The sequence below is a fragment of the Elaeis guineensis genome, chromosome 10 (genome assembly GCF_000442705.2).
Source record: "Elaeis guineensis isolate ETL-2024a chromosome 10, EG11, whole genome shotgun sequence".
NCBI classification, from domain to species: Eukaryota; Viridiplantae; Streptophyta; class Magnoliopsida; order Arecales; family Arecaceae; genus Elaeis; species Elaeis guineensis.
In genome coordinates this window covers 5688944-5709310 of record NC_026002.2, presented here as the reverse complement: position 1 = coordinate 5709310, position 20367 = coordinate 5688944, and the positions used below count along the sequence as shown (strand labels likewise).

The 20367-nt window shown below is 41.7% G+C and overlaps 1 protein-coding gene across 2 annotated transcripts; it reads left to right on the top strand.

Annotated features, from left to right (window-relative positions):
- Window positions 1–1453: 1453 nt before the first annotated feature.
- Window positions 1454–17918, top strand: LOC105053479 (protein STRICTOSIDINE SYNTHASE-LIKE 3). 2 transcript variants are annotated; one of them, XM_073244877.1, is made up of 3 exons: window positions 1454–2055; window positions 11496–11771; window positions 17790–17918. In XM_073244877.1, the coding sequence occupies exons 1-3, from the start codon at window positions 1718–1720 to the stop codon at window positions 17809–17811; spliced, it is 636 nt and encodes a 211-aa protein (XP_073100978.1). In that variant the 5' UTR covers window positions 1454–1717; the 3' UTR covers window positions 17812–17918. The 2 variants fall into 2 exon arrangements, with proteins under 2 accessions (XP_073100978.1, XP_010932965.2); XM_010934663.4 differs by lacking the exon at window positions 17790–17918 and having other exon boundaries at window positions 1455–2055; window positions 11496–11811.
- Window positions 17919–20367: the final 2449 nt, after the last annotated feature.

The window sequence follows — 20367 nt, the reverse complement described above, 5'->3', positions numbered from 1 at the left end:
GCTGTGTATATTCTAACGTACACCCTTTGGGGTCTCACGTGAGATTTATGTGGCTGGTGATATGGCAACAATTCTCAGAGGATCGACTCCTTATGGGGGGTCAACTCATCATTGGATTGGAGAATTAAAGGGAGAATGACCGCTCTAGCTGCCACTGGGGTCGATCTAGCTTGAAGGGGGTAGACTCTAGTGCTAAGCCCCTCAGGTCCACTCGCAGTACGTATAGGCGTGGGCTTCTGTGCCTTATGAATAAAGACTAATAAATCCCTCCTTTATTGGGCAATTATCTTTTAGAAGAGTGGTTCGGGGTTGTGGTGGTTCTAACACTATTGGGAGCAGCTGGCCATGAGTTAGATAAGACAACCATAACTACCCAATCCTGAAAAATCAGATCGAAAAGCTTGGACTGACATATTTGAAGAAGTCAGGATAGCTTCCAACTCTTCCTTTTTAGGGCTCTCTCCTTGACCTATAAACAGAGGTAATCAGGGGACCTCCAAGATATGCAATTCTCACTCTTATGCACTCCTTCCCATCTATTCTGTAATTTTTTGACTTGAGCGTCGAAAGATTCTTGCCAGAGCCAACTTCGGCTAGGAGCTTATTTTACAGATTCGATTGCCAACTTCTTGCTGACTGCCACCCAATTCCAGCCAATCCGACCCAAGCTGGGAATTTGCAGCAACAATACATATTCCAAAATTCACTGACACACACACATAAAGGATCATGAATGTAGGCAAGTTATCAGTTAAGTTCATTATAATCGATTAAGTACTACTTCTGAATGTGTTATTAGAGCTGTTATTATTTTGGAGGACTTGACATTTTTTTAATTATTTAATATATGTAGATATCTACTCAAGATGAAATTCATTACCGAACATAGTTGTTGGTTCACATTCAAATCTAGAAGTGAAATGTATTTTCTTCAAAAGAAGAGGTATATAAAATTTATAACTCAGATGCAAGGAGGGTTGGTTTTAATTTTGGGAATAGTTACTATAGGAGCAGAAAGGATGGAAACATACAAAGTAGAATTGATTTTATAACAAGTACTAAGTATAAAATAGTAGTGGCCCTATCTCTCTCCTGACTTTAGATCTTTCTCTAATTTTTCATTCAAAATCTTCATTATTATCTTGAGATGATTTGACTTTGATATCGAAGGCGAAAATCTTAACAAGTAATTTTTTTTTTTTATAATATTTCAAAGCCGATGCGGATGTTGGAGCGAGGATCAATCTGCTTCGTACCGACCCTTAGCAGCAACAGGTTCTATTGGCTGCTACAGCTATTTTATTTTTTTATCATAAATTAAAATTTTAAAAATATAAATAATATAATTATTTATGTTTGATTCAGGTGTACGAACAAATATATTATAACTAGTTAATATAAAAATAGCAGCAGCGCCGGCAGCTAACTTGCACGTGATTGTCCCTCCAACAACCCTTCCGATTACTGGGGTCACTGTCCGATGGCGGAGCGGACAATTTTGTCCGCCCACGCCAAACCGAACGCCCTACCTACCCCGCTTGGTTGCTGCTCCTCGCCTCACTCCTGAACCCTCCAGTCTTCCACACCGCACCCACGGTCCATAATATCTGGTGCCACACACTCGGGGAGAAGCACCTCGTAATCCCCACCGGCCCTCCGCTCTCCTCACCCCCAAGGCCGGCACCCCTCCATCACCCTACTGAAGAAACCTCTGGCGATGCCGATGGCGCCGGCGGGAATCGTCCTGGCCGGAGCGTTCCTCCTGGCGGCGCTCTACTGTGGGACGGACCCTCTTGGCCACGGCTCCATGGCCGACTTTCCAGGCTTCGAGGCCTACCCGGTGGAGCTGCCGCCGTGGTCGGAGCTCCCTACCGCGCGGGACCCTGAGGACCGGCTCCAGCGAGCGGAGGTCCGCTTCCTCGGCCAGATCCAGGGCCCCGAGAGCGTCGCCTTCGACCCCCTCGGCCGCGGGCCCTATACGGGGGTCGCCGACGGCCGCGTCCTCTTCTGGAACGGCCACTCCTGGTCCGACTTCGCCTACACCTCGCCCATCAGGTCCCTTCCTTGCCTCTCTCTCTCTCTCTCTCTCTCTGTTTCTTATCCACCCGCCGGTCAGTGGTTATAAGGGCCTTTGTTTATTTAGCTTTCCGTTCTCTGATGAATTGAAAATGAAGGAAACTCCTGCTTCGATCACCTCATTCCGTTGCAGTTATCTCCCTTCCTTTTGTTTGCTTGCGATGAATGGTGGTTCTGATTATCTGAAGCAAGCTTCTTGAGGGATTGTCTCTGTCTTGTGGGACGGTGATTGGTCAGTAGTGTGTCTGCAGAAGAATTTATTTTTTTGACTTGTGCATTCATTAGGGGAGTTTTTTTTTTTTCCTTCCAATTCTTATAATCAAGATTAGCATTTAAAGTGGATTCATGGTTGTTGCGCTGCCATGTCCATAATTGGTATCAGATTTCTATTTAAATGGGGTGTGTTGCGGGAGAGATCCGCCACCAGGACCGGTCCTCCGTTGATGCGCACCCAAGAAGATGACGTGGTGAGGTCACACTGGATGTGAATTTAGGACCACCAATTCGGCCAGCCACGTGGGTGTGGGTGAATCTGCGCCTGACATCCACAACTAATAATCTTGATTCAGAGAAGTGAAAGATATTCCTCCCTAAATAAAGGCCAGAATGTGGCCTAAAGGCCTGTAGAGCTAGGCCTGACAAACTCACAGATTCCAGCTAGCAGCTTTTCCGAGGAGGGAGAACTCTTTTTGTTCTTCCGACTCTCGCTATCTTTTCTCTCTACTATTCCAAAGCTCTGATTAACTTAAACATTGGAGGGTCCCCTACTAGAATACTTCCGGCGAGTGTGGACTTCTCTTGCAGATGCTCTCCAGCATTGTCGAACTCAAGCGGCATCCAACTTTAGCTATCTTAGCACTTTTTTGGAGCCTTATGGCAATACATTGGCGTTAGAGGAAGGACAATTGTCCCCTTTTGAAAGAAAAGAAACCATGGTGCGGACGAGAGTGCAAAATTTCGGCACCTCCCGTAGGCAATCCGTCCGCCACAGCCAGAGTAACGTTGCTTGCGGGTCCATTGTAGTGCAACCCCTGGCCATAATAGACTCGCCATAGTTTGATGCCCTGGTTCACCAGATCCAGGCATTGATCGATGCTGTGTAGCAACTGCAATAAGTGACGAAGTGACAACAACAGCACATGGAGTTGGACCCTCAAGTGGCTTCCTCCCATCTCAATCGGCGATCTCACTCTTAGAGTCCGAGATTCGCTCCCTGGCAACACTGCTATCGCTCCCCCGCGATGGCAATCCATTCCTTCTCTCGTCGGAGCCTAAGGGAGGAGGCATCTTTGAGAAGCTTTTCCTCCATTGATGATTGGGTCTCGGCTTGCTTCTCTAGCTTGAAAGATCTCGACAGAAGAAGGAACTCAAGAGGAGAGTCCAAGACATCGAGCATCGTCTTGGTGAAGTCTAGAGTGGGCTTCATTGGAGCAATGATGGCCTCAACTTCAACTTTCATTTGCTATTTTTTCATGCCATATTGGAGAAATCAATCTCAAAAAGGGTTCAACGTATCCTAACTGGAGCTATATGACGGTTTTGCGGATCTCCTTGACCACCTGCAGGGTTATAGAACCTTCATGATGCTGCAGGACGTCTTAGACGTCCTCCTTTGCCTCGTCTTTCCAACCACCTTTAAAAAGTCACACGAATGGTATTCAGGACTCTAATCTGGGTCTATGCACTTGTTCGAGCAGTTCAGCAAACTGTTTGTTACTCACTTTAGCAGCTGCCGACCCTAACCAGGGAACTTGAATAGTCTTTTCTTTCTCTAGCAAGAAGAGGCAAGTCACTGTGCAACTACATCATGCGCTTTAACGCCGCCATGCTTGAGATGCGGAGCCTCGACCAATCAGTGGCGATGTCGGCGCTTAAGCAAGAGCTGCGAAATGAGCGTTTTATCTTCTTTCGCAAGAAGTTTTCAAGGGACTATGCTGATTAGCTCATTCGAGCTCGAAAGTACTCTTAGACGGAGGAAGCTCAAGAACTCCATAAGCAAGCGGAGGGAAAGATCTTTAGTAGGAAGAGAAATTGGGAAGATCCTTGAGTAGCTCAGATCGAGTGGGAGTCTTTCCGACTGCAAAAGAGCTACCATTCGAGAAGTCCTCGATGGTTCGACAATTTCTTTGTCTACCCTTCGATCTCAGATTTTGATGGAGATCGAGGATCAAGGATATCTACAGTGATCTAGGTTAATGAAGTCCTCTTCGGATAGGAGCAAGAGGAAGTACTGTTGTTTTCATTGTGACCATGGCCATGACATCGAGGAGTGCTATCAGCTTAAGGACGAGGTCAAGGTCTTGATCCGCAGAGGCTACCTCGGCAAGTATGTTCGAGAGCGGCAAAATCGAGTGGTTGACAAGAAAAACAACAACAATCGACTAACAGCCGGTGTCACTAACACCATCTCCACCCCAGCTGGTGGCGTGGGGCAGGAGACCAAATTAAGGAGAGAAGGGGAGCGGCGTTTGGGGGATATCATTTTCCTTCTAGATCTTAGAGGGAAGTCAATGGCGTTGTCGTCACACTACCAATGATAGCCGACCATGATGCAGATACAATTTTTGTTTATAATAATAATTTAATTGACATTGTGTTTCATCATGCTTTTTGAAGAATAAAATTGCTAGCCGATCCAAAGTAGGATAGAATTGAGGCTATGTTGAACGAGGCTCGGCCCCAATGATGGTACCTTCGAGATAACCTTGGAAGGCTCATGCGGTCAAGACAACCCAACTAGGGTAATTGGATCCTCTACTGGACCCCACGTGTAGACAAAACCTTAAGCCTCCCAAGACTCGAGAACTAAGGTGGCTTGACATCCAAGAAAGGGCAAAGGGCTCTCCAAGACCTTTCAGAATGCAAAAGTCTTACTAGTGCAGAAGCTCGAGGATACCCGAGCCGAAGCCTCACTTTACTGGGCAATGTGGCTAACCCTCTGGAGACCCCACATGGTTCACTGCAGTCGACGTGGCCCATTGAAGCCAACCACGGTCCAGTATAACTAATGTGGCCCATCGTAGCCACACGGCCCACTGTAGTCGATTTGGGCATCCATCCAAGAATTTTATATGGCCCATTATAGCCACACATGGCCCACTGTAGCCACATGGCCTACTGAGCCAATCAGGGCATCCTCCCAGGAATTTCATGTGGCCCACTGTAGCCAATCGGGCATCCATCCGAAAATTTCATGTGGCCCACTGTAGCCACACGTGGTCCACTATAGCCAACCGGGGCATCCCTTTGGAAATTTCATGTGACCACACGGCCCATTATAGCCAATCAGGGCATCCCTTCGGGAATTTCATGTGGCCCGTTGTAGCCACGTATGGTCCATTATAGCCACACGTGGTCCATTATAGCCATACAACCCGCTGTAGCCAACTAGAGCATCCCATTGGAAATTTCATGTGGTCCACTGTAACCAACATGGCCCACTATGGCCAACTGGAACATCCTTCGAAAATTTCATGTGGCCCACTATAGCCACATGGCACACTGTAGCCAACCGAGGCATCCTTTCGAGAATTCACGTGGCCCATTGTAGCCACACGTGGCCCACTATAGCTACACGATCCACGGTAGCCAATCGGAGCATCCCTTTCGAAAATTTTATGTGGTCCACTGTCGCCACACCTGGTCCACTGTAGCCACAAGGCCCATTATAGCCAAACAGGAGCTAATCCCTTGGAGATCTTATACTGCCAGAAGAAGCTGGCGATGACCACAAGAGAAGAGTTAACTCATCCAAAGGCCCACCTAAAGAATGAAGGAGCACTGGATGACACATTTGAGAAAACTTCAATGAAAGGAGCACTTCATTCAAAATGTCCGTATACATTTTGAAGGAACTCATTACAAAGCAGTTTCAGTTGAGCGTAGAATTCCCCATTTTGTGACTGATCAAAGGAAAAAGGAGATTTTCTGAGGCAGAAAAGAGCACCGACGATCCTTCGACACGAGATGAGGCAGCACCACCATAGCATTATGGAAGATGACCAAGGCTATACTAGCCCCAAGTGGCAGAACCCCTACTTATAAAGGGGCAGGCCCAAGCGAGTTCAAACATCACATTGATCGTGCGACAAATATCGCCACCTAAAGGATCTCAGAAGCCGTGCTTCCTGAAAAGCAGGTACCGGCATTAAATGCGAGCCCAACCGGATCTCCCGATTGTACAGTTCTTTGTTGTGCAACCCGGAGATGAATCATCTTCTCTGATTTGCGGTAGGTGATACGGCACCAATCGACATCCAGTGCGTGGCACAAATAAGCACACAATTCTCAAGAATTCATTCATCACATATTGGTGAAGCAAGCGCTTCGAACAAGGTCAAGGGAGATCTGGGCTTAAGTGTGGGAACCAATCCTGTCGGCCTATCTGAACCATTCGAGCCCTTGATCGAGGTAAAGAGCCAGCCACACCAATATCACAAAGAAGCAAAAAACTTCATGTGAGAGATAAACATGATGAAAATATATTTTTTATTAAATGAAAATTTATTTACATAGGTTCGTTAAGAAGAAGGCGCCAAAAATAAATACAAAAGGGACAAAGAACTAGCCTTCGTCCGAAGAAAACATCCCAATCTTCTCGTCACTGTTTTTGAGGTGAAGGCGCCTCAGATCTAGCTTTGGGACCATCTTTTTCAGACACGTCTTGCAGTCCTCGATGTCCTGAATGAATCCAACTGAAGATGCCTCGACAAGCTCATCCTTAAAGTCCATCTAGATCTTAAACTCCATGATGCACTTATTCCTAATCTCGGCGGAAACCTACATTGCAGGCTCAGCGAACCCCCCACTGCCTCCAAGTAGAGGAGGGTTCGCCTCAAGCCTTATCGATTTTTCAAAGGGAGGTGGGGCCCAACCCGATGAAAAAGAAGCCCGAAGCGACTTCGATGCAGCAACCTATGGCCTCTTGGCTACAACAGACTCAATCCTTGCCAAGGATGCAATGGGTCATGGCCAAAATGCTCCGATTGGGTACTCGCCCTCTTGGATGAGGACTTCCCGTTTGAGGAGCTCATCTTCTTTTTCATTGCCTACTTGATGGACAATAGCGATGGCTTTATGACTACAAGACAAGAAAAGAAGAATCTACGTCCGAAGATTATTGCGACAAAAGAGCAACTAATAGTGGGATGGTAGAAGACCCCACCGGATGGTTGATCTATTTATACTGACCATTGGCAGTGTGGCTTCGGTCATCGAGTTGTCAGATCTTGCCATTTGGCTAGCCCTGAAGCGATGGACTATGCAGCCCTTCATCACACCCTTATCCAATCGAGCTGCATAAGATAACTCGCGAAGCGTGCCTCAGAATTTATTAGGCTTGCCACATGGCAGGCCCTTGGCAAGTCCATGGGCAATCTCTAGATTTTTTCTCTTAGAAGCATCATCCTGTGACTTCTTGAGCTCTTTCCCTGATAAAGGCAGTGCGAGTCGCGAAACGATGCATCATTAATCTCCAAAATTTTTTTTCTGAAAGCAGTAATGCAAGCGCGTCCAAGAGGAAACCAGATTAGCGGTTCAACTACCAAGGCAGCTGCTCCCTTTGCTCGAAACCCAAAGATCACTTTGAACTCGGGAGTGGAGGGCATATGCTGCAGGAGAGACCCGTCGATCGGCATTAATTCTCCATTAAGGCGCACCCAAGATGACGTGGTAAGGTCACCAGCTGCAGACCCAGGAGGACCAATTCGGTCAGTCGTGTGGGTGAAGCCTGCACTTGGCATCCAAGACTAACAACCTCGATTCAGAGGTGGGAGATATTTCTCCCTCAATAAAGGGCCAGAACGTAGCCTAACGGTCTATAGAGCTAGGCCTAAAAACTCACAGATTTCGCCTATTGACCTACGGATTCAACCTCTAAATAAAAGAGATATGAAAGGGATCCTCAGATAAGCAAGCAAACAAGTAAACTCAAACACTCGAGAGAAGGGCAAACCCTAAGAAAGGAGGAAGGAGAACTCTCTCTGCCCTTTCGGCTCTTGTTATCGTTTGTGTTTTGTCTTTACTGTTCCTAAAGCTCCGGTTGACTTAAGTATCGGAGGGTCCCACATCGGAATTACCCCGACAATGTGGACTTTCTTTGCAGTACTCTCTGGCATCGCGGAGCTCGAACAACATCAAACTCCAACCACATCAGCACCTCCTCGGAGCCTTATGGCAACGGGGTGCAACTAAAAGGAAAGTGAAATAACAATATGTTTTTCTCTATTGTTTTGTTAATTAGTGGGCTGGAGCTCCGACATATAATTGTCAAGTTCTTTGAGAAAAATTAAAGTGAATATTTTGACTGCCACCATTTTCTTTAATAGTGAAAACAACATTTAAAAATGTTGATTACATGCTTAGCACCAGAACCAGCAGTGATGCTCTTTAGTGGCTTTCAAATGCCGACACCAACTTCAATTCTGAAGTAGATGTTTGGATACTTTTTTTTTTAATTTGAGAAAAATATGTAAATTCTAATTTTAAGGTTGGCATTTAAATAGGAACATATGCCTGAATTTGGAATAAAGTAAAGATATATATAAAAAAATTTCTCAGTTACTGCTGAAATTATTTTGCTGGCTTATCCACTGCTAGTTTCTTCAGTCAGAAGTGCTTGACAATATGCAACATTCTAGCAAATTAGCAAATTCTATGATCCCTATAACCTCTAATTCTATGATTAGGTGATCTCTTGAGTTCTCTAACTCACCCACCTCCAGTTCATATGAAATTATGCATAATTCAGGGTCTTCTGTCAACTGACATTTTACAATAATGGTAAAGTCTGCATGTGATAGCCTAGTTCATAAATATTGTAAGATACCACTCTTTAATGAACAATTAGAGATGATCTATAGCCTCAACTATTGTGCATAAAGGAGAATTCTGATATCTAAGTGTGGAGTCTGATTTTAAACTTGAAAATTTGGATGGGAAAAATGTTGCAGACATCTTGCAATAGTTTCTGAAAATCAAATCTTTCTGGAAAATGTCTAGAAAATAAAAAGTGTGTGTACGTGCATTACACAAATGTTCAAATAATTCACCACTATCACAAATATTGAGAATGCCACATACTTTTAGGTGATGCAGATATTTTATGTACAGTAATGCAACAATGTAGTCTCACTAACACATTTTGATTACTCTATCCTCATGCAAAGTTGTCTTTTTTCACTAATTTTGTCTTCATTTATGCATGCTCTGTAAACCATGGGAGGACATGTTATTTGCCTGGTAAGCTACACAAGTTGCACAATTAAATCCTTTGTTTTCAATTTGGGCATACACATATTTTGATATGTATTTGAAAAACCAAATGGACAAAGAAAAGTTCTCCCTATTGTAACTTTTTGGACATTGCTAAAGATGTTGAGAATCCAGTGGCAGATCTTAGAAGTGAATAATATGAAATAGATGATGAATAGAATAGAGATTCAGAATATTTGGAAAAAATCCTGAAATCACCTCAATATGTATCACATGGTGGATTATTAACTTGGATAAATTGGTCACCAAACATGTTTGATGTGAGTTAGAAGCTGCCTCTGGTGGGGAAGGGAGGAAAGCCCTAGTTTAATGGTGATAGAAGGCTTTTGCAGACTGAGGAAGGCATACCGGATCGGCTACCAGTATATCCATATCCATATTTTTTTTGTTTGATGAATGGATATGGATACAAATATTAGTCGGATGTAAACATTCATATCCATATTTGTTTTAAATGGATACGGATACAAATCTGATGTTGGAAGTATGGATATAAATATGGATATCAGTCAGATAATTAAATTTTATGAGTACAGAATCAAAAATATTACTCTGTGGATGTTGAGTAAAATCAATAGCATGTTAATGTGGTTATATATTTTTATTAAAAGTTCTTGAGTGATATATAAATTTAAATAAGATTACAAATAGAATCGGATATTCGAATATGGATCGGATAGGTGTCTATTCATATCCATATCCATTTTTTTTTATGGATGCGGATACAGATATGGATATTGGTCGGATGCTCAAATTTCTTTCAGATATGAACGGATCTGAATAGATATTATCTGGTTCACTTTCACCCTGAGGAAGGCAGCATAACAATAGGAAACTTTGGCCATAAATTAAGGCATCGCCTGGATGGAATTTAGTGATACAATCAGCTCCATAGGAGATTGGACAAGGCTTGTTTACTCATGGATTTTAGGTAAGACACAGAGCTACACTTATATTATAAATTTCTAAACGTCATTTTGATTCGGTGTACTTATAATGTATTAAAGGAAAATGGATGAATATCTTTTCCTGAAACTTTAAACTTCAGTTTTGGAACCACATTTTGATGCGACCTGGATAAAAAATGTTATGAAAAGTTGTTTTATTTTGAACAGTGTCAAACTAAAAGAGAGCAACATTGGAACATGATAATTTAGGGCCTATTCTTTTGTGGGTAAAAAATTTACCTGGGAATCTACATTTTCCTAAGTAAATATTTCTCAGACAATATTTAGACAGAAAAATGATTTACCCATGTTCTTTTACGCATGGGAAAGTGGCTTCGAAATCTATTACCCATGTTCTTTTGCATTGCTACTTTTGTGGGTAAGTTGCTAAATAATTTATCCATATTTTTCTTAATATCCTTTATGCTTTTTAGGTTTGGAGAAAGCATATGACTAAGTTATTGGGCATTGAATGATGGAGATATTGAAAATGAGGATGAGACATTTTAGGAATAACATTAAATACCTACTTTACTAGCTGATGGAAAAATGATTTAGCCACCCCTTAGGTGGATAAGATTTTTCTCCCATTTCATGGGTAAATGCTACCTATGGATAGTAACTTATCCATCTTGAAAAGTGTGAGAACATGGGTTAGTTTGTCAATGGAAAAGTTGATCAATTTTTTTATGATATTTATCCACAAAAGAATGGGCCCTTAAGGTTGCAAACATAGAAAAATATAGTAAATCAAATATATATGGTAAAAATAAAACTTCACAACAAAGCACAAAGAAATGCAATAAGGGTTGAACTGAGAATAGTTTTGAAGTCATAATATTCACAATTTATGTAGTCTCCACATATTATTCACTTCAAGAGGAATCCAAGTGTTTTTTTCTCAAAAAATATTTATTTTGTAGGGAAAAAAGGCATGAAACTACTAATACCTGCTTTAGCATCCTATTCTAATGAACCAAAGAACTATACATTTTTGGCAAAAGCTTCAGTCAAACTTTTAAATGACAAAATATGCACTCACGCATGAATTTATAGCATATATCAACTCTATAGCATCAGCAAATATCTGTCTCATAAATTGTTGTAATTACCGGGCTGTACTTATTCATCTCAAGAAACTTGTTGAATGTGTGCTCAACTCAATCTTCTTAATTTTGTGTGGCTATTTGTTTCGTATAGATCGGAGTTATGTGACCCGAAACCATCTGCTTTGAGTTACTTGAGAAACGAGCATATCTGCGGGCGACCACTAGGTCTTCGATTTGACAAGAAAACTGGAGATTTATACATTGCTGATGCCTATTTTGGGTTGTTGAAGGTAGGCCCAGAAGGTGGCCTGGCAACACCACTAAGCACAGAGGCAGAAGGAGTCCCGTTAAATTTCACAAATGATTTAGATATAGATGAGGAAGGGAATATTTATTTTACTGACAGCAGCACAAATTACCAGAGGAGGTATGTCTTCTTTCCATGCTCCTGAGATTTCCTTCATGCTTTCCAATGCCATTATAATGTATTAATAATAGAATACTGAAATGGTGATACTGTTGGCTCTCTATTGTCTAAAGACTAGCTCAAAGAAAGATGGCTAACCAGTAAACAATCTCTTTGTGATTGAAAATTTGCAATTACATCCTTGTCGTTCCTCTCATCTTTAGAGCCTTCACTTTTCTCAGTTGGTCCATGCCTTGCATGTCAGTTTTCTCATGGAAGGTTGCATTGTTTTATTATTAGCTGCATAGGACTAACTGCATCATAAAAAGTTCCCTTTGATGAATTTATACGCTTCTTATAAATTTAGGTGCTATTACAAAAACTATACTAACAATAAAGTGCAAGTTGATTTTGCTGTTGCTATTATACTCATGAGAACCGAAGATAAGATCAGAAACCTTACTAAAAATAAATTGCCTTTGCTTTCCTTAATATTTTGGCTCCATCTTAGCACATGGTTACCAATGCCTGAGCCAATCCTCCAAACACCTTTCCTTGATTTCTTTGCAGGTGATCTGCCAATCCATGCTTCTTTCCCAGCTCTCGTTCCAAGATTGATCTTTGCCCTCCACAGCTCTTGCTGCAACACCAAGCCATTGAACTCTGCTGTCTGCCATTTTCTCCTTGCTGCTGAGTTATTGTTCTCTGCCATTCAATCATCCCCTGTACCATCTTGGATCCTCTGTTAATTTATATATAGATATTTTTTTAATTTTTAGTAGTTCCATAAAGATATTATTTTGGTACATGGTCCAAGCTGTTCGAGATCAATCTAAGGGTTGCTGTCAATAGGCAGAATTGATGCACCCACCTTCAGAATCTTTCTGGAAGCCTTAAGCCTGCATCCGCTTTCTAAGCACGTCCTTACTTTCCATACCTACACCCACTCTCAGTTGCCCAAACCTAACATGAAATAACTTCAGATTTAATTTTTATGTTTCACATTGGGACTTTTTGGTTAGTAGGATGAATCAAATCTATCTTGATCTGATCTGATCCAGTTATCAAATTGATTCTATGTTTTTTCAACAAAATGGGTTTAATATTTTAAAAATCTTTTGGAATTTTTAGCTGGATCAAGTCCATTTTAGAATTCTTAGCCACGTGTAGTTTAGCTGGCATTTGTTAGTCTGAGTTCTTTGTGTCATTATGCATAGTTCATTCACCTCAAAGCTTGGAATGCTTTGTTAATGGTCCACTGAATGATAGCCAAACCCAAACTACTTGTTTTCTTTCCCCTTGTATATATATGTATGTATGTGTGTGTGTGTGTAGTATGTAATGTATGTATGTATATCTATATATGTATGTATATACATATATATATATATGTACATATGTATATGTATGTACATGCATATATATATATATATATATGTGCATATATATATGTATGTACATACATATATATATATATGTGTGTGTGGTGTGTGTGCACACACACATATATGTATGTATGTATGTATATATATATATGTATATGTGTGTGGTGTGTGTACATACACACATATATATGCATATACATATATGCATATTTATGTATGTGTGTGTGTCTATACATAGCGCACACACACACACATACATGCATATGCATATATGGATGTGTGGTGTGTGGACACAAACACACACACACATGTATATAATAGAGAGGCTAGAATCAGGTCGATCGGATTTAGACTTAAATCCGGTCAGGTCAAAACTGGACAATGAGAGTCCTACATCGATGATCCAAACCGTTGAATGTGATTTACTACCTCAAAATTTTTGCACACAAAAAATCATATGATTTAGAGACTACTAGTCTATGCATCAAGTAGTCAAAGATTGGACAATCTAAATAAATTGAATTAGATGTATTTTTTGATCACTTGATGCATAGACTAGGAGTCTTTAAATCATATGATTTTTAGTGTGCAAGTAGTTTTGAGGTAGTAGATCACATCCAACGGTTTGGATCATCAATGTAGGATTCCCATTGTCCAAATTTGACCTGTCTAGATTTGAGTCTAAATTCGATTGATCTTATCCAAGTCTGCCCCTATATATATATATATATTATATATATATATATATATATATATATATATGATGGATGGATGGATGGATATGGCTTAATTATGTCAAAAATCCTGATGTATATGGCTTATTTATGTTAAAAACCTTGAAGTTTTTAGAGGTTTTCATTTTTATCCTGAACTTCAATTATTTGCAATTAAGTCCTCAAACTTTTCAAATGTTGCAATTTCTCCCCCGACTACTACTGTGTGATGGCTGTGACGGAAATGCTCATATCCTATTACGTGACACGTAATAGAAGTTGATGTGGTATAGAACTAGTTGATGTGGAACCTAAAACTCCTTGTTTCCTATTTCTTCTCTCTTCTAGCTAGGATTTCTATTTTTCATTTTCCTCCATTTCCCTCCACCACGATCTTCTCTGAAATTCCCACCATTAGTACCTCTGCCTACATCATTGCCAACTCCAAACTCTCTGCCATGCCCCTCCCCCACCACCAAGACTACCTTCACCACTGTCACCGAACCTACCACTATTACCAACCTCAAAACCACCACCAGGCCAAGGCCTCGACCAAAACCATCTCTCTTATTTTCCTTTCTTCTCTCTCTCTCCTTCCTCTCCTCTTCACTTCTCTCCCAACCCATCCATCAACCTTATACTCTTCCCCTAGCCATCTTCCCCACCCCACTAACTCTTCCACACATGGTTCATAGAATTGTCTCGAATCGAACGGTTCTAAATATTCCGAGCCATATTGATCGCAAATTGAGATGGTTTAGCCTTCCAAATCAGAATACCAGACGAGGGTGAGGGAAAAAGAGGAAGAGAGAGAGGGGAGGGAAAGACGGAACGATGCCGCTAGAGGATCGTGGAGGCTTTCGTAGCTTCGTATCGTTCGATAGGACGTTTAATCGAGAGAGATAGAAAGGGAGAGCAAGGGTACCAGAAGGAGCGCAACTGCAGAGAGGCTGTCGTAGGGCGTCGAGTGGCCATTGTGGCTATTGAACGATGAAAAGGGCGCGGGCGGAGCTGCGGGTGTGGAATAGCGACGACTCTCTGTTCATCGTATTTTTTTTTAAAAAAACAATGATGAATAGTGAAGCCAATAATGATTTTAAATTCATGAAACATGGGCAATCATCTGTTTCACACCTGCGGAGCCGCGGGCCATGATTTCGCCGTTCGACAGTGAGTCGAAGGTCCTCCGATGGCCTCTCCATTGGCTTTCGTTCTCTTCTTTTCTTTTTCTCTCCACCTCTCTGTCTATCTCTCTCGGCCATGATTTGACGGAGAAAGCAGAGGGCTTGGCGGCCCTCCGAGCGTGCCGCGGCTCACCTATGGCCACCACTAGCATCTCCTCCATCCACCCTCTTTCTCTCCTCCGCTCCCCCTCCTTCCCCTCCCCTCTCTCTTTTCCTCCTCTTCCATTCCTTTCTTCGCTTCTATGTCGATTTGCGCCGGTCCTATCCGGTACGGATTTGTACAGACTCGTACCATTGATCGGTTGGTATGGATCCCAGTATCGGTTCCATGGACCTTGCTTCCACATTATGAAATCAAGGCCCTTATGATCAAGAACTCTAACATAAGAAGAGCTCCAAAGGCTTCACATTAAGGCCATTCATTGCCATGCTCCAAATGAGCTTCAACATCGTGCCTTCAGGCACCTTCTCATGCCACAACAATGTCTTAGACTCCAACTTCTTTTGTGGGGACATCTTCACCTTAAATCCTTGAAGAAACTTTTGATGGTGTTCTTTTTTACCATTCTTGCTTTTTGATTGTGAGTGCTATTGTAAAGATTGAGGGACGAGTTTTCTTGGAATTGTAAAAGTGATCCATTTTTCATGTTATGGTTGTTATTAAGATCTTTACAACTGAAATTTTTAAGTGAATAAAAACACGAGTTTACTCTAATTTATTTCTTTGAGGCGCCTTTGATTAATTTATCTTTATTTATTTTGATTCTTTCCTGCATCTGGAATGGTTTTCTTTCTAGTGCAGATCATTTATCTTGCTGTTCCTCTTACTTAATGGAGGCCAAGAAGTTGGTCATATTGGAGATTGGAGGGGTGAGGATTCTAGGTGTTTAGGAAGGTGACTAGCATGTGGGCCTGGCATGGTTTGAGGGAGTTTCATTACTTCGAGGGGCTGTTGTGAGAGAGAGATTTGCCCTTCTATAGCATATGCTCCATGAAAATGGCTTGCTTCATGTGGCGATGGTGGATTTGGTGGCGGTGTTGGATGCAGTCTTGGTGGTGGTAGCTATAGAGAGGGTTTAGACTTTAGAGTTTGTGATGGTATAGGCAGAGGTGCTGGTGTAGGAGGTGGTGGGGTTTTAGAAGAGGTAGTGGTGGAGGGAAAAGGATCCTAGCTAGAAGAGGGGAAAAGGGAGGAGAAAGAGTTTAGGGTTCCATATTAGCTACATCAATTTCCATTGTGCTACATGATAGCACGTGATCATTTCTGTCATGGCTGTCGGATGGAAGTAGCGGTTGGGAAGAAATTGTAATATTTTAAAGTTCGAGGACTTGATTGAAACGAATCAAAGTTTAGGATAAAAATAAAATCTTCCAAAAGCCTTAAGGTTTTTCATAATTATTGCCCTACTTATTCTAGCTACCATGGTTGGCGGATCTATCTTGAACTATTTAGTTCGGGGCATGTCGAACTATACTAGCGGCCAACTAAGGTGATTTTGATGTTCGAAACTAGACATTTGTGAGGAGGGGAGGGAGAAGGAAAAAAAGGAAAAGAGATGGGGGAGGGAGGGAGGGAGAGAGAGCCTTCGGAGGCCTCTAGTGGCTTGTCGAGGCCGTCGGAGGGTCATTGCATCCGCTGGAGGGCTGGCGAGGAGGGGGAGGGAGAAGAAAAGAAAGGAAAAGAGAGAGGAGGGAAGGAGAGAGGACATGGAGAGAAACATCCGGAGGCCGTCGAGGCTGCTGGAGGGCCGATGCTTCCGATCGAAATACAGACGGATGCCCTTGTTTCGCCTTCGTTTTTTTTTTTTACATGATTTTGGGTGAAGTTGGAAGCCTTGGCCTTCCAGTGGCGTCAGCAGGCCTCCAGAGGCTCTCTCTCTTTCCCCTCTCCTTCCCTTCTTCCATCCATCTCTTTTTGCCTCTTTTCCTTCTCTCCCGCCTCATTGGCCCTCTAGCAAGCACAGCAACCCTCTGGTGGCCTCGACGGGCCACCGTAGGCCTCCAGCGGCCTTTGGATGTTCTGTCTCCTTCTCCTTCCCTTGCACACACATTCTCTCTTTTCCTTTCTTTCCTTCCCTTCGCTGCTCTCTATGTTGGTTTCGATTTGATATGGAACGGCATGGGGGCAATACTAGACCGTGCCGCTAGCCGATCAGTCCAGGCTTTAGTACCGGCATGGTAAACTTGTTAGCTACTCTCTTTCTCATTTTTTGTTTTTTGAGAACATGGTAGTTATGCACCATTGCTCAGGATTGAACTTGAGATTTATCACTGATAGAAGAGGGTGCCCTCCAACTGAGCAACTAGCTGTTGACTACTTATTCTAGTTACTTGACCATCCATAGGTTTAAGAAAAAGGGTTGCATGTTTATCATCTTCCTCTTTTCTTATCGTTAATCTTTCTTATTCAAGTTGCCACGAATGATCAACCCGACAAATCTGAAGAATATTTGGTTTATACTAAGAATGATATACCTTGCCTCAACAGTGAACATACATGTTATGGTGCTAATATTGATGGTATTGTCCAAGGTTTTAAATCCTATAGGATGGGGGCATCCCAGCTTTTCCGATCGAGCATCTTGATACATGCCTGAGATTCTCTTATATATATATACATAAATATAATTCTTTTAAATTTATCTTGAAGTTTTGCCGCTCTATTTGTTGTTTAAATATTCGAACTTCCAAGGTAATATATATATGATAAATTGGTCGTATTCAAAACTAACACTATGATATATTATGGTCTTCCAGGTTATTGGAGATCTTTGTTTGATTACCAAACAACTATGAAGCACCGATACGCCTATATCAAGCCTGTACCAGCATCGGGTATGTTTTCGGTGCGGCAAAATACATGGCTTTTAGAGCCAGTTGGTTGGTGGGTAGTGCATGGTGCTATACTTTCTTTACTTCAAGATCTTGCTTTGAAACTTCTTAACCAACCTTGTTCTTCATCATGCTGTGAACGAAATTGGAGTACTTATTCATTTATTCACTCAATGAGGAATAAGATCAATCTAAAAAGAGCTGAAGATTTAGTATATGTACATACAAACCTTCGTCCTTTGTCTAAAAAGAGTAAAGATTATCAAAAGGAAGAGATAAAGATATGGGACATTGGTGGAGATCAATTTGATTCATTTGATAGTGCTGGAGTTCTTGAGATTGCAAGTTTATCCCTTGATGAATCAGATGTGGAGAAGAAGCTTTTTGCTGATGATGCAGAGAATGAAGCAGCTGAAATTATTATTACTTGATTATCAAGACTTACTATTTTGATTTCTTCTACTTATTTAGACTGCTCGTTTATTTTTTTTCGTTAATTGCAAGTGTTTGTTTGTTTTTTATGATGATACTTATAAATTTAGTTGAGATTTGGGAACTTGATTTTATTAATATTTGAATATTATATATATAATTCAATTTTTTCATATATTTTTATTAATATTGAAATATTATATATATTTAAATATTAATAAAAATATAAAATATCTAGCTGTATCCGTATCGTGATTTTTTCAATTTTTGCCGTATCGGTATATCCGTACCATAAAGTATCCGTACCGCATATCGGTATCTAAGCTTCTTAGCCAAACAACGATCTCTTGTAATTGATCTGAATGAGTTCTTGATAAAGCAAAAATGATGAAGTTTAATGAAAAGTCGCAATTTTATGAAGAAAAAATTAACATAATTATCTTATTTTATTTTATGTAAGCTAAATTAATGATAGAAGAAGAGCTTACCTTAACTAAGCAAGATGTTTCTAATATGGAAGATGGAGCAACCTTTCTTCCCTTTCTCTCCTTCCTTTCTTCTCCTCTTTCTTTTGTATTTTGGCTGCAATGGCAATGAGCTGATGCTTATTACATCTTAGACTCTCAATGTCTGGATATGTAGGATCAAACTCCTTGTGTGTTTTTTTGTGGACAAGAGATATTTCACTGTGGAACAATCCGACCAAATGAACCTTTTATTTCAAATATCAATCACGTCAGCTGTCAAACAAAGTAGGTGGTAGGCATGCTGGTAGAAGGGAGAGAGAAGAGGAGGTAAAGAAAATGAGATAGAGGAAAGGAAATGAACAAAAAAATTAAAAGAAAAACAAATAGAGGATGTTAAAGGACTGTGGGGGAGGGGAGGGGAAAGAGAGAGAGGGGAGCATATGCACCACTTGATCAATAGCTGCTCACCTCAGGATCTATGCAGATAGATAAAGAGGGAATGTTGAATGCTTTGAGGTCTATGGGATTGGTGATTAAAGGGTGGGAAGGAAGAGAATCCTTCTTTCGTGCAAATTTGCATGAGCGTGATCAATCCACTCTACAAGTGGATCGGGAAGGGAAAAAGGAAAAATAAGCATCAAGTGATTTGCTAAGTGCCTTGGACTCCATCCTCCCCACTCCCTCCTCCCTTCTCCCTTCCGAGCGGTCCAAGGCTCTATAGGCCCATGCTGCCCCCTCCCTCCATCCTCCCTACTCATGGGAAAAACATGAAAGCTTCCTTTGTCTTTTCGAGTGGTCCAAGCCTTGCTTACTTATCATCGGAAAAATAGGGAAGGATGGACCCGTGAACCAAGCTTTCTCGCTCCTCCCTCCTCATGACGACATTGATATATCAACAACAAAGAAAAGGTAAAGCTCTTCCTCCTGGTGACGAGTCGAAGGCCGAAGCATTGTTGCAAAAAAAAGGGAACATCTTGACCGAGATGGCTCTATTGGTGTGTGACTTGGCGGAGATGAAGGCAAGATGGTCAAGACGGGGGATGGAAGTGAGTTTTGGAGTCTTGCACCTGTCCTACATGCCGTGATATCACTAGAGCGGGATGGGATGGTCGAGATAGTCCCATCCCATTGGTGCTTAAAACCTTTGTATTGTTTAGTGGTCCAATCGTTGCACTATTGCCTAAAGATGGAGAATGTAATATTTGTCCTACAAGAACCATGGTTCCACGTGAAGCTACATGTTTTCAATGGAAATGAGTGCTGGTGTGTGGGTGCATCTTTTCCATCGATTTTCGACCAAGAGCAGAACGTCTATCTTAGCAGGAGAGGAGACTGCATGGCATCGTCTGCCATGCCACTCAATATGGAGTGTATTATTCTAGGGGGGAATTGATACGAAACTCAAATTCGGGTTGGTACAGGTCTTGTAAGGTCTGTACTAAGGTGTACCACACCATACCAAGAGATATCGAGGGTTGTACCATTCCGTACCAAGGTAAAATTTGAGAAAAATGATTAGAACGCTGTTTTGGTATGAGATGCATGCTATATTGACTTTACTGTATCGAACTAGTAAGGTACCAGTCAAGGTTCCTGAAATTAGA

Coding starts and splice junctions, on each gene's coding strand:
- LOC105053479 (XM_010934663.4), top strand. CDS start 1,718: ATGCCGATGGCGCCGGCGGGAATCGTCCTGGCCGGAGCGTTCCTCCTG. Junction 2,056..11,495: donor GCCTACACCTCGCCCATCAG/GTCCCTTCCTTG, acceptor TGTTTCGTATAG/ATCGGAGTTATGTGACCCGA.